The sequence below is a fragment of the Mixophyes fleayi genome, chromosome 1, assembly GCF_038048845.1.
Source record: "Mixophyes fleayi isolate aMixFle1 chromosome 1, aMixFle1.hap1, whole genome shotgun sequence".
Lineage (NCBI taxonomy): Eukaryota > Metazoa > Chordata > Amphibia > Anura > Limnodynastidae > Mixophyes > Mixophyes fleayi.
The window spans coordinates 119,652,919-119,668,383 of NC_134402.1; the positions used below are offsets into that span (position 1 = coordinate 119,652,919).

Sequence of the window (15,465 nt, forward strand, 5' to 3'; positions counted from 1 at the left end):
TTATTTTGAAAAACAATTTCTCTTTAAGTATGGACCGAATTATTGTATTCTGATGCACCTTTTCATCCCATGGAATTTTGTGTTTATAATGTGTATAACTTACTGTGGTCCCTCTCCCCACTCGTCCCACTTTTCCTCCCTCTCCCTATTTCAGATTGTGCCTGTCAGTGACCTTATTAACATACTGACAGTCAGGGCCAGATTAAGGGAATGGAGGCCCCTGGGCTAAGGGCGCCTCCATTCCCCCGTGAGGCCCCCAATGTGAGCCACCCGCCTCCCCCCCCCCCCCCCCGTACCCCGTGAAGGCCCCCCACCCCCAAGCACTTACCTGTCACTGTAGTCCTCCGTCCCCGGCACTCTGTAAGCTTCTTACTGAGGAGATCTCGCGAGAGTTCACTCGCGAGATCTCCTCAGTAAGCAGATTACTGAGCGCCGGGGACGGAGGACTACAGTGACAGTGCTCAGCAGCATTGATCGGGCTGGGGGCGCCCCCGACCCCGGACCGATCAATAATGCTGCTGAGGACTTTGAAGGGCCCCCTGGATGCCCGAGGCCCCTGGGCTATAGCCCAGTTAGACCTCGGGTTAATCCGGCCCTGCTGACAGTCCACAGTACTTCTATAGCTGGGTTTGCTAGAACAAAAGAGAACTACTGAGTGAGATATTAAAATTCGGGCTGTTCTCTCTCTAGATCAGTGTTTCTCAAACCCAGTCCTCGGGACCCCTAACAGTGCAGGTATTCCAGGTGACAATGGAATAATTATACCACCTGTGGATCTGTGTCAGTCCGTAATGAATACAACTGTGCTAAAGCAAGGAGATGTGGAAAACATGCACCTTTAGGGATCCTGAGGACCAGGTTTAAGAAGCACTGGTATAGATTATGAGTAATTAATCTTTCCATATGTCCAATAGAGAGGTGCTACCACAAACTATTTAAAGCATTAGACTAATAGGAGAGATTTTAGAATAGTGCACCCACTGCTAATTTATTAATCGTTCGATTAATCTCCTAAAGTTAAAAAATAAAACTTTATTATTCATTCACTAAAAATTCCTTAGAAATATAGAGACAGTGAAATATTCAAGTGCACTATAAAGCACAATGCACTATAAATTCACTTGAATATTTTGTTGTCTCCTTATTTTTATAAGTAATATTCATTCATTAAGAATTCAAGTTTTGTTTTATAACTTTAGGAGATTAATTGAACAATTAATAAATTATTAGCTGTCAGTGAACTATTCTAAAAACTCTACTATAATTCTAATAGAAGGGTTTGTGTCCGAGCTGTCAGTCATGTTCTGCTTCAGCACTGCATGTTCTCAGAGCAGACAGCATGCACTGCTCACACAGTACCAATTTCTGCTACTTCAGTAAATGATTGTGTCCTTCCACCAATCACAAACAAGTTCTCCAACTCCTTTACTAAATGAGTATGCCTCTTAGAAAGAAGTGCATGTTTGTGATTGGTGGAAGGAACTCTTTGTTGTAAGAGGGAGGGGGGGGGGGGGGCTGTGTGATCAGAGCCTCACTAATTATTATGACAAAGACCTGCCTCAATAGGTGGCTGTATAATGTGTCAGGATGTTAATTTGTTTCCTGACAGACAGGGTCTAAGGAAGTAGGTGGAGGAGAAACATAGTAAGTGATCTTAACATACTCAAAAGATTCCATGCTGCTTGAAAAGCCCTTAAATGTAACCAATTGGCTTAAACATAAAAATTGTGGATTTTAATTTTTGTATGATAAAATTTATTTACACTGGATTATGAGATTTGTTAAAATGTTTATTTAGCTGAGTGCTGTAAATCTACATTAGTAACCTCTATAACAAGCTGAAGTCAACATAAAAACAATTTAAATCCCCTTAATAGGGAGTCAGGACCTCATTTGTGGCCTGTATGGGAAATAGCATTGAGTCTAACAATGTCTGGAATTGTGAAGGAGGGATGCAGCCCTCTTCTTACACGAGAACGTCACTCAGATGATGCCTGGCTTAGGGTGGTGGTAAACACTGTCTCAGGTGTCGTTCTAGGATATGCCATCAATTCTCAATTGGGTTCATATCTGTATACCGAGAAGGCCATGACATATTGATAACATTAGTGTAATGCCCATCAAACCTGTGGGTGACTACAAGTGCTCTGTATGTGGTGTCATTGTCTACCTGGAAGACACCCCTCCTGTAGGAAAGAAATAACCAGCATGGGGTAAAGATGGTCAATCTGTACTTTTAAGTAGCAATTACCACTGACCTCTCTCTCTCTCTCTGTATATTAGTGTTCTTAAAATATGAGTAGCATCCAATTTTTTTTTATTTTTTTTTTGTTTGTCTTTTAGCATTTTTTTTTTTTGTTGTATTTAATGTAATCAGTCACAGTACATAATTATTCCTATTGTCAACAAATCCGGTATTGGGTTTACCTCAGCTGTTGTACTTCATGAGATTCCTTGTCATGAATAAGCTTTCTGTTAGTTGGTGTCACTATCCTTTTCATTGTCTGAACCATTAAATTCCACTTTCTATATGACTATTCTGTATGACTGCATTGCTTAGAAATGGGACACATTTTTCTCATTGTCCCAGATTTTCTCTTCTGTAGTTCTGCGGCTCAATCTATTTCTACACTAAGGATTATTATCTGACTCATTTTGTCCCACCAGTAGCGCCCACTCTTTTCATCTACGGTGTTCTATAGCTATTGAATCAGAGACAAGCAATTTCTTCTTTTCTGGTGGTCTTGTCTCTCAAAAGGCGATGTTGTGAAAATAGTCGTTCTTAATGCTGGAGACATGGTGCTGTATTTAAATGGTACCCAGACTGTCCTTGGTTGAGCTCCTGCATTTAATAACTCCCTGCCCATTGATGGTTGTTCCCACTGAGATGGGCATTCCACTTATTTGGGTACACATATTTTAGGTATTTACATTTTAAATAGTTCATGCATGGACTAAGTTAATTTTATCAATGTAAGATTAATGGCAATGATCCATCTGATCTAAAGGTTGTATATGATATGCCCTACTGCTTTTATATTACACATTAACTATTTATTGAGGATAAAACTGAAAAAAGTTACACTTGGATATCATCATGTATAACAGACGCATTAATTGATTAATTTACTTTTATTTTTAAAGTTTATTAATAAAAAAATATGAAAGCATGTAAAATCAATATAAATTAATACCTTTTTAGTTGTAATGAGCACACATTTTTTGTAAAATCCTTAGTCCTACAGTCTGTTCAAAAGCAACTGTAATATTAAATTCACAAGCCTACTGTAAATGTAAATACCCACATAGCAATTCTAGCCATATAATTCAATAGTGTTTTAACATGAATGGATTCAGTAGATGTAATGTGTCAAGTTGAAGTGTGAATAGCGTCTATTGTGTTAGTGTAAATGTATTCAATGAATCATGAAATTGATATTGGTTAATGCCATGAACTTGCAGAAATTCACAGAACCCCTTAGTGGCGTAGCAGAAAGAGCTTGGTGTAATTCTCCAATGTAATTGCTGCCTGTCCTCTTTTGTCTGGAACAAGCAGAACCCCGAGGAGTGAGGTTGACATTAAACTATATTATGATGTTTTGCAACTTTCTCGCCTCTCCTTATTGATTTACGTCCAATAAATGTTATAAAATATAGGTCTCTAGCTTGTTTCTCTCTTTAGTGGGATACAAAGTAACTTGTGTTTTCCTTTATTGGCAAGCTATTTAAAGTTAGGAGCAAAAGCAACAATGTGATAAATTTTCTCCTAGGCAAACATGTTGCAGTGCAAGGAAATGCATGTCTGTAATTTAAATTTGAACTAGGACACTCCCCTCCCAACTTTAAATCTTTCCAAAACGAAAATTTGTTATGCTTTGCTCCTTTTATTATTAGTGCATCATTAGTTTTTCTTACTATCTGACCATCTCCCAATATGCTTAAAGTCCCCTCTCACACACACCACTAGATTGTTAATACTGCAGCAACAACACTTCTTTGACATCACTACATGATTGACGTGAGATTTGGTCTTTCTTTGGTAAATCGGCACAGTTGGTTCACGTCAGTGAGTGAGCCATATAGAACTCACCAAGGGTCACATGTTCACCTTTCAGAGTTTGTTGAAAAGTATTTAAGCTATGAATTCACTTGTGTTTGGTTACGTCTTGATAGAAGTTCCACAGAGGACCAAAATGTAATTAATTTAAACAAAATTATAATACTTTTTGTTTCATTTGATAAATATCAATTGCATTCTTCACTTATCCAGGCAAATATAAAAGCCTATCATTATAAACATTTATTCAGGTAGCTTAACTCCAACCATGGCGATTGAATGTGTGAGTATAATTGTATTCTGATCTGTTTTCACATTATTCATTGTTGTTTTTCTTTACTTTTTTTTTCTTTCCAGTGCAAAGATTAACAGAACAGTTAAAACGTTATGAGGACAAAGATTCTTGTCACGGAGTGCAGGTGATTTTAGTTTCTTGTGTTTTAATTGGGTATGCTCTGTTCATTATCTGTACATATTCTTTTAATGAATTCAACTATTTTTTTTTTATTATTTTTTTTAGTAGCCATAGATACATCACTAGCAAATGATTTATGCTGAGGTGATAATGCTAGTTTTGTCAGCCCTTTGACTCTCTTTGGAGAGCAAGTCATAAAACCTATTTTGGGATACATCCCCCTTCAAGTAGGAGAACACACTCATTGTACTTAGTGCTCACTAAAGTATACAGTAATTATGCAAGGAGAGCTTTATTTACCACTTTTTCTTCTCTCCGTGAGGAGACTAAAAGGAGATTCAGCTTTGTGACTCTTGAAGCAGAAAACTGACACAATAAGCAAATAAGTACTTATTGAATGGTGGCGTGAAGCTTCCTGACCACAATAAGTAATATTTGTATGATAATGTCCAGAACATAGAAATTCATATTCACAAGAATATTCATAGAGGCATTCACACTCCACCTTCAGGCAGTATTCAAATTTAAAAGAAATGGCTGCTATATTTTCCAATAAATCTACCTGTCCCCTGTAAGCAGACTAATTGGGTCCCATGGCATGGACCCCATCATTTAGAGAGACTCTAGGCCCTGTTGTAACCAATACTGTTATGCCTGAAATCATTGGAATGTAAACCCTGCACAGTGGAAAGTTGTTGCTGCATCTGATTGGACAGCAGCTCTTCCTTGTCCATGCAGCTGCTTTCAACTATCCACAATCATAATCATCATTTATTTATATAGCGCTACTAATTCCGCAGCACTGTACAGAGAACTCCTTCACATCAGTCGCTGCCCCATTGGAGCTTAGAGTCTAAATTCCATAATATAGACACACACACACAGACAGAGAGGGAGACAGACAGAGAGGGAGAGACTAGGGTCAATTTTGATAGCTGCCAATTAACCTACCAGTATGTTTTTGGAGTGTGGGAGGAAACCGGAGCACCCGGAGGAAACCCGCGCAAACACAGGGAGAACATACAAACTCCACACAGATAAGGCCATAGTCGGGAATTGAACTCATGACCCCAGTGCTGTAAGGCAGAAGTGCTAACCACTAGGCCACTGTGCTATTACGTCTGGATACTCATCAGTAACAGGCACTGGTAGGGTACGTTTCACCTGAACACCAAAGGTCCAGGGCATGTATCCTTTTATTGTTTGTGTTGTGAATATTCTGTCACACTAGTCTAACATGATAAACTTCCTACAGTTCAGTGGTGTCTCCTAAAGCTTCTCAGGATCACAGTTCACATACTATTGTCATCACATGTGATCACTCCTATGTAGGCATCTCAGTGGTGAACTTTGAAGATATAAAACTGTGGCACAGAGCAAAGTAACCATATACATACTTGTATGTTGCATGTTAAGATATTTGGTTAATGATGACTAGTACTAGTAATAAATCCAGTAGGCCTATGTATATTTATGAATATTGTGCCAGAAAATTGGAAAGCGTTGTGATATTGGGGGAAAAAGGTCATCTATTTTAAAATAAACTATCACACTTTTTTCCCTATTGTTTTTTTTTTTAGACTTGTGACCTTTTAAAGAATGAGACTACAGCATTCAGGATAACCGAGAAAAGGTAAAACTACTTGAGTGATTAGTGTACAAATGCCTTCCTCACTTTCTCCTCTCATTCCATTCTCGACTCTCGGCAATCAGGTTTCCGCCCCCAACATTCCACTGAAACTGCCTTCACAAAAGTGATCAGTGATTTGCTTACTGCAAAGTCTAAGGGTCATATCTCCATACTTATTCTCCTGGACTTCTCGGCTGCTTTTGATACTGTTGATCACCCTCTTCTCCTACTCGCCCTTCGCTCCACTGGCCTTCGTGACACCGTTCTTTCCTGGTTCTCTTCCTACCTATCGAACTGCTCTTTTAGTGTTTCTACCTCTGGAATATCCTCCCCTCCACTCCCACTATCTGTTGGGGTTCTACAAGGCTCTGCTTTTGGCACTTTACTTTTTTCATTGTACACCTCTTTGGGCACAAATTCGCTCATTTGGCCTCCAATACCACTTCTACGCTGCTTACACCCAAATCTATATCTCTTCCCCTGACCTCTCACCTTCTGTACTATCTTGTGTATCAAACTGTCTTTCTGCTTTTGCCACATGGATGTCCCACCGCTACCTAAAGCTCAACGTGTCCAAACCAGAGCCCTCAAATCTCTCACTGTCAATAACGCCACAATTTTCTCTGTCTCCCAAGACCGCTGCCTTGGTGTTAGACTTGACTCCGCCCTCTGCTTTATTTATTCCCGGTCCTGTCAACTCCACCTTAAAAACATTGCCAGAATACGCCCTTTTCTTACTCAACATGCTACCAAAACTCTTATCCATTCTCATCATCTTCCATCTTGACTATTGCAACCTCCTGGTATTCCTGACACCCCTATATCCACACTTCAATCCAACCTAAATGCTGCTGCAAGACTGATCTTCCTCTCTCACTGCTCCACATCTGCTGCACCACTTTGCAAATCCCTACACTGGCTCCCTGTGTCCTCCAGAATAAAATTCGAATTACTCTCGCATATATCTTCCTTCCGCTCTCTTAGATTTACCTCTGACCTGCGCCTTGTCTCGTCTCTGGTAACCACCTCTCACTCCCGCCTACAAGACTTCTCCCGTGCTGCTCCCCACTTATACAATTCCCTACCACGCTCAATCAGACTTTCCCACAGCCTTCAAGTCTTTAGACCACCGGTTCCCAAAATGTGCGCTGTGCCGCAGCCAGGAAGTGAAATAAAGAACACAAGCCCGACATTCAGTGACAAGCAGCAGGAGAGAGGAGGATGCTGGGTCCCCTGGCCCCTGGGATGCAGAGGGGGCAAAGTGATGGGATGCAGAGTGGGCAGAGTGTGAGTTAGCTGTAAATTATTCTTTCACAGAAATATAATTGAAAAAAATATATAAAAATATTCTTTTCCCTTGGATTTATGTGTATTATATTTGCATACAACTAAATAAGTATTTCTGTCCTGACCTAAATACTTATTACGTTTTTTTGACCCAACTACTTATAAAACATGACTGCAATAATGCAGTAATTATTTTGGAGGGGTGCCTTGAAAAAATTATGGAGACTGTAAGGGTGCCGTGAACTGCATAAGTTTGGGAACAACTGCTTTAGACGCTCTTTGAAAACCCATCTCTTTTTTAGAGATGACCTTATCCCCGATAACACTATTCACAATAATGCACAACTGTCCCAATCTCCACTCTGAGCCACATTTGCTCCTCTTGTTTCAGCTGTGCCCTTTTCCACTTAGAATGTAAGCTCTCTGATGAGCAGGGTCCTTATTACCCTTTGTTTTCATGTATGCTCTTGTTTTATCTACCTTGTATGTCTCTGTGTTATACATGTACTGTTTTCCTTACTGCACGGTGCTGCCGAGCACTGTGGTGCCTTATAATAATAATCTAGAAATTCTATTGATAACAGACATTTGCTTTCACACCTATAGGTATAAATATAATGCGGAATGTGGGACAAAACTCACAGCGTCCCTATTTTTACATATAGGGCCTGATGCAGGGTTCAATGCAACTGGGGCATAATTTATGGGCCAAAAGTAGTGTATTTTAGCCCATGTGCTGAGTCGGACGCAATTAAAAATGCGTCCAGCTCTGTATATGGTGAATGGCAGGCGTAAACACACACACACACACACACACACACACACACACACACACACACACACACACACCCTAGTGCTCCTATAATATGGCTGAAAAAGGCGTTTAGCTCCGCATCTGCTTGTAATTCCACAAATACGCCCTAACTGTACTCGGCTTACGTTGGACTGCCCCTTCCCTCCGCTGTCATGCATCTTCAGGCGCAAGTGTGCATGCATGCAAATCTGCATAGTTGTAGGCATGCTCATAGCAAAAGCACACAGTTTACACTACGCAAACAGGCATGTGCTCAACTCTGCAACAGGCCCATAGTGTGCTGTGCTCTTTCTATGCACCTATTGTATTAGCTTCAACAGAAAGCTAGAACTGGGAAAGATGAGGAATCCCACAGTTTTCAACTACAGAAGGCAGCAGTTTGATTTTCCAATCTAATTTAAATATGTAAATAACTCAAATACCCTTTTAAGAAGGGTTTAAATAAACCTACTAATAAGTCAACACAGCATTAGTGACATGTTGTACAAAAATAGAACAGCTAGACATACAATCTGCACTCCTCTTATGCAAATTTTACTTTTTCTTTCTCTAGAAATGTGAATCTCCCAAGTGGAGAATTTGAGAAGTACAATGAAGAAATGAGCGAGCAACTCCATTTTTATCAGGTATTTCTTACTCCTATTATTTATTTTTAACATGACTGTAAAGGATTGATGGGTCCATCTAATGCTCCACCTTTTTAACTTTTATATTTCTAGAATTTGAATGTCCATCTCTCTATCATAACATAAATTAAAATTTCTTCTGGGATTCTGGCACTAGGGCCTGAATTGCATTTGTACTGATAGTACCGGCTTACAATCATCTGTAGCTCAAAACAATGTATCGCTTCAGAGTACTATAGTTAGTTAAGAGAGAAAAAAAAAAAATATAATATATATTTATTTTTATAAATTTTATTCAGCCCACGTTCCACCAAGTAGTGGACCTCACGTTTCAGGAGATCCTGAAGCTTCTCCCTGAAGTTGGAAAGTGCAATTCATTATTCTCAATGCAGCTTGTCCAAGCAGCTGCATAAACAACTAAATGATGCACCACCTTATTCCAGTTGTTGGGATAAGCGTCAGGAGCAGCACCAGCATATATCCACATCTATTAACAAAATGTTTATAGATGTGGACACACCTTTATATATTGAAAATGTCTCTTGTGTTGTATGTTTTGAAGATAATTTATCATATATGGGTTTATTAGGCACTATGGGTGGAATTCAATTGACCGTGTTACTCAAGACAGTAACGTGGCCCGCACTTTATTACCATTAGTACGGTAATTTTAATGCGGAATTCTGCTTGTGGCTCTCACGAGTAACGCGGTCAATTTAATTCCCACCTATATGTGTCCCAAAAACATAGGAGTGTTTCTGTGCTCCCGCTGCTTGGAAGAAAATATAAAAACACAGCATTCTATATGTAAATGTGGGAAGTCTATGTGAGAGCATTCATGCAGTCTTCATCATACCCTTTTTAAATTACAGCTACCTTGTTCGTGAAAAAGGGAAACTAAATGAAAGCCACCAGGACTGAGTATAATGCAGACTATTGGCCGAATCTCACACAGAGTCCCAGCATTTGCATATAGGGCGATGCTGTGTTCTATGCTCTCACTTACATACTGCACTATATAACTATTAATAAAACCAAATCTGACAGGTTCTCTTTCATTTTCCTTGTGTCTAATTTTGTTTTAATGTGCTTGTTTTTTATACTATTTTTCCTGTAGGCACAAATGGGTAAAATGAAATTAAAGCTAGAAAGTATTGTCAAGGAGAATGAGAAGTGAGTAAGCTGTTGGCATTTTATCCTATTTATTTGCATTGTACGTACACAGTCATGTCTTGTTGAATGCAGATCTCACATTGTTTGTGCATGTAGGTATAACAATGTACAGGAAACCATCAGAGATTCAGTGGTGCATTGTTAACTCAATCCTACTTACAGATTTATGGCTCTGTGCTATAGCAGAGTAATTGAAGTTTCAATGATGCCGATTTTGATTGTAATTGTGTTAATCAATCTCAGCTAAAAGTGGTTAGCACAAATCACAGCTACAATAATATGGATCAGATCTGTGACATTGGTAGGCAGAGAGCCTGTGCAATATGTACTTGTCTGTCTCTACTAGTTCACATGTATTGTAACATGTTCTAAAAGAAACTGCATTCTCTTTCAGATCTGTGTTTTTACATATTGAGACATAATTAATAATCATCTAGTCGTCACCAAATCCTACAATTGTGCAAATCTAACCTCACATGACAAATAATGCATATCAGATTTTACTGTCGTAACTTATTTTTGTTGAATAAATAAACATGGAATCTACTGTGTGAAAAAGAAAGTTCACCTTAGCTTCCACATAAATAAATGTTTCCCAATAAGCCCTCTGCATTGCATATCCAGAGAGCTTTTGGGGGACATTTATCAAACTTGGTGCACCAGTAAATTGTGTTCTCTTAATGAAGGAGGTTAGAAGAATATGAGCACAGATATTTTCATGCTAGTGATTCCACCTTTTCATGCTAACAATTCCACCTATTTGTGGAAAGTTCAAAAATGTAATTATAAAGTAGTAATATTTAATAATTATTACTCTCAATTTTATTTCCTTGAAAAACTCTATGGCATCCGTAATGTAGAGTTTATCTCCTTAATCAGCTGAATGGGGAAGTTTATAGAATGTGACTCCTCTTGTTCTTTGGTGTCTTCCCAAGCTGTCCTAAAACACACAAATCAACCACACAAGTGAGAATAGATGAGATCCCCAGCCTTTGGCGCTGGAGTCTGTGGTGAGCACAGTCAGTTGTGGTTGTGAGAGGGACACTTGTTGAACTTTCAGTCTTGTATTTTGCTACCATCCAATTGATATCCTTGCGGTATTTGTAGGCCTGATCTAGTGAAGTTGGATCCGACTGATTGAGTATGTCCAGTTGAAGACTTGTCAAATGCCACCTTGCCCAAGGAAGTGCTTATCCTTAATGGCACATTTTTCTGAAGCTGAAGTTCGTATGCTAGATGTTGAACTTTGAGATCTTTTGCTGTGTCTAGCTGCATTTCTAGGAACTGTAGCTGTTGACACTGCACCAGGTGACCTTTTACTGTGTTGATGATCCAACTGTGTTTTTGCAAAAATATTATCACTTGGATAGTTTTTGTGTTTGGCAACTTTTTTTCTTCTCAGATTCCTGTCACAAGAATATTGTACAGATAAGGCTATAATGTGATTCCTTGTTTTCTGAGAGCGGCCATGTGGGCCAAAAACACCTTGGTGAAGTTCAATAGTGAAATAAACTGTCTAAATTGGAAATGCTGACCAGAAGAAATAATTTGCTGAATTGATGATGAGGCATAATAGGAATGTAGAACTTTTGTTGCCAAAACATCTCCTTTCTCTATAGTTTGAAGAATGGATTGTACTGACTTGCTTTGGAAATGACTTGCATTAGTAAATTAATTGAGCTATCTCAGATCTAGGACTGCTCAGAAATCTCCTGATGCTCTCTGCATCAGAAAAAGCTGAAAATAGAAGCTGGTGCCTTTCTGTTTCACAGAAATAGGAGAAATTACTTGTTCCATTAGCAATGTCCATAGATTTTATAGTGCATTCAATTCCACTTCCAAGTAAGGGATTTTGAATTTCACAAATCTATGGTTTCTGGGTATAGAGTGGAACTTTATCTTGTACCCTCTGCAAATAATGGTGCAAACCCAGTGATCTTGAATGGTGACAATCCAAGTCCCTGCACACTTTGAAGTCCTCGTACCCCCCCCCCTCCCCCAGGATTCCAGAAGGTTTGCTTAGGGACAAGTCACTGCTAGGTCTTTGGCCTTCTGTCTTCCTAAGCTAACAAAAGGGTTGTTTAAACGTGTACCACCAAAGAGCTGAAAACAATGCTTCCCTATGTTATGAGCCACGCTGGTTCTTTGCTGCCTCCATCAGCCGTCACCATGGAAATGGCGGGACTGTGTTGTGAGCAGCTCTGAGTCCCGGCAAGCAGGGCCAGCCAGGCGTGTGCGCAGTGAGTTAATTAACGATCAGCCTCCTATCGCTGATCAGGCTCCCTGCCTGTCTTCCTCCTGATTGTGCAATACTAGTATTTATGGCAGGGAGAGCTTAGCCTCCCTGACTGTTATAGCGTTCATGTTCTACACTGTTGCTGACTTGCTTAATTTTCTGTTGTCCTATGGATTTGTTGCTGCTGACTTGATTCCTGTTGTGACCTTTTGGCTTTGATCTTTGACCTTGCTTGAACGCTGATTGCCCCTGACATCTGCCTGCTTACTGAATTACCTCTGTCTGCAGCGCACCCTGACCTCTGGCTTGTCCACATTTGCCCCGCTTGCTGCTGACCTTTGATGATGACCTGTGGCCTCTCTTTGATATCTGCCTTCTGTGTTCCGGTTAACCTCCACCCCACGCTACGGCCCATAGATAAACTTTAACTACGCTAGAGCGTCAGACCTGGGGGCATCCAAATACCTGTGAGCACATAAAGCTGTACGGGAAAGGCGGCTGCTAAAGGTGAAGACCTCCATACCATCTGTTCTAAAAGTTTATCTTAACCGTTATGTAACCGTTAGTCCTAACAACCTGGCTGATAGAAAACGCTTTGTTCTCTTATCTTGCCGCAAATAATGGGATTTACCTTTTGAGTCTAACAAAAAATTTCCAGCAAATGGAAGTGTGATTAACTGATTCATTGACTGTGGATTTGCCAATCTTGGACGCAGTCATAAATCTCTCTTGGATGCTAAAGCTATACTTCTATATAAGATAGTAATTGTATCCAAAGAGGCTTTACAAAGGTAAACAATTCCTTTTCGTATAGGTTCAATATTTTTTAAGTGAATACTGTCTATTTTTATTTTCTCTGTTGTATCCTTATCCAATAAGTGCTCTGGAGACTCAAAAAATAGCTACCCCAGACTTAAGTATTGTACTTGAGGAACTTGCAATTTCTTAAAGCTACTTTCCATTCCTCTGTCTACAGTATACTTCAGTGGCTCTCCATCTTGGATAGTTTTTATTAGAGTCGGCTCGGTACTCTCGCGCCTATTCGGATTCCAAAACGAGGCAAAACGTCATTGTGACGTCATCGGATCGCGCGATTGTTGGAATCAATAAATACCCGCCTTCACGACGATCTAGCGCCATTTGAGAGAGGGACAGAGAAGGGTTAGGTCACATTATAGAGCAGGAATAGAGCAGTATAGAGCAGGCATTTTTCTGAATTTGCACTACAAAGTGTTTGGTGTCTCATATACCCCCTTCTAAAAAAGCTGTATTTTGTGAGTGCTGAAATCCTAATATAGCACTGTATTTTTCTGAATTTGCACTACAAAGTGTTTGTGGTCTCATATACACCCTTATAAAAGAGCTGATTTTTCAGAGTGCTGAAATCCTAATAAAGCACTGTATTTGAAAACCCATGTACAAACTTGCTTTGCAATACCTAAGCTGCCCACCCACCAGTGTGTACTCAGAAAGAGTTTTCAGCACGCCGAGAGTCTTCAGTGATCAACGTAGGAGGTTACTTCCTAAAAATGTGGAAAAGATGATGTTCATCAAAATGAATAGTCTGTGATGCTGATGTACACACTGATGAGGCTGAGGATGATGATGACAACAACAACATCTTGACAGTGTAGAATTAATTTCACAGCACTGTTGGTCTAACATGCCTTTAGGGCATTGATAGCTGGTTTAGTGGGGGCCCAAACAAACCAAGCACTTCAGCCACAAACGTGGCAGCCCTTGTCGCTGAAGTCCTTGGTTTGTTAAGTGTGCATGTCCTTTGTAACATCCAACATATGGGTGGGTGGATCTTTATTCAATGTAACAATGGGTGTCTTTATTCAATGTAACACTGTTGAATTTGCCTGCAAATTCTACAGACAAGCCTGCTTGTCTTCCTCTTCATCACTGACTGTTTGCAATGGAGCCCTCGTCTTTGGGTGTATATTAGACCCTACAGACATACAGTTTAATCACTGCTTGGTCCTCCCAAAACAAGCTAACAATGGGCTTGTTAGAGTAATGGCAGTGTTCCAGGAAAGATTAATGGTGCAAGATGGAATTGTGTAAGACGGTTGCTGTTTAAACACATGTCAACCTATTTTGGCTAAGTGCTTATCTATACAGGTACCACAGTGATTTAACATTTTATGCCATTCATTATTCATATTCTTTATGACATATAGATGTCTTTATATCAGTGCACTGATTTTTTTATTGCCTTTTCTTCATTCGTATTTTTCTTTTATGATCTAATACATACCTTTTTAAATTGATATTATTTGTATGTTTTATTAAATTTTGCGCCAGGATTGGAATATGTATTTGATATTAAATAACTTGGTGTGCAAAGGATACTCTGAATTTTCTTTGATGATCATCAGATAGAGAATCCTGTAAAGAGGAGGAAACTGGGGTATCTTCTATTCCCATAGATGTTTTTTTAATGTGTTTAAGTAGAACTTTCACCACATCAGGGGTTAAATAACCTGGGTTCTTCCACAGTCTCTCCCGACTCATTGTCAGGTGAGCAATCAAGCTCAGTTAGAGAACCCAGGGATCCACCTGCACTTGAGGGACTTAAATGTGATATGAGTATAATATGACATTAACATAAATCTTCCTTAGATGCAAACTTATCTAACATGGATGTCAACAACATTTAAAGGATCATCACACTGCACACACATGATGATGAGATTTATTTGCTTTTTTCAACAGGCACTGAAAAATTACTAAGAAGGAAAGGCTTACTAACTGTTCTCTACGATCTAAAAAATCTTGAAGAAAATCGCCTCTAAAACAGGCTTGTGTGGGACAGGAGTTCTTTGGCTTTTGGTGGTGGGGTCAGGGAGATTGTATATAATCTCCTGAGCATTCTACATGACTTAACTGTTGGTCTGCACATAGCACAGATATGACATTATATAGGTGCCTGTGACCTTCGGCAAGCTTTTCAAAGTACGTAGTGGTGATTTGCTTTATCGTCCAGCATTCTTATACTGGCTGGGTTAGAACTTGCCACAGCCTTTACCATCAACCATGTATAACTCCCAATACTGCAGAGTCGTCGTACAAAAGGAGGGCAGAATCTCCAACACTGCATTTGGTACTTTGGAATAACCAAGAGTTTGTCCCCAAAGAGCCACCCCTGTCCTTGCGTGTTGCAAGAACCATCTGGAGTCGTCGGGAACATTTACACCACATAGGTCGAAAATCACTGAACA

The 15,465-nt window shown here is 39.7% G+C and overlaps 1 protein-coding gene across 1 annotated transcript in view; it reads left to right on the forward strand.

The window, feature by feature from the left end:
• Positions 1-15,465, forward strand: part of SCLT1 (sodium channel and clathrin linker 1) — a 94,188-nt gene that overhangs the window by 5,532 nt on the left and 73,191 nt on the right. Inside the window, exons 3-6 of the mRNA XM_075199888.1 lie at positions 4,415-4,476; positions 6,053-6,105; positions 8,757-8,829; positions 9,947-10,002. Of these exons, the coding sequence (XP_075055989.1) occupies positions 4,415-4,476; positions 6,053-6,105; positions 8,757-8,829; positions 9,947-10,002 (244 nt within the window). The remainder of the gene's footprint in view (positions 1-4,414; positions 4,477-6,052; positions 6,106-8,756; positions 8,830-9,946; positions 10,003-15,465) is intronic.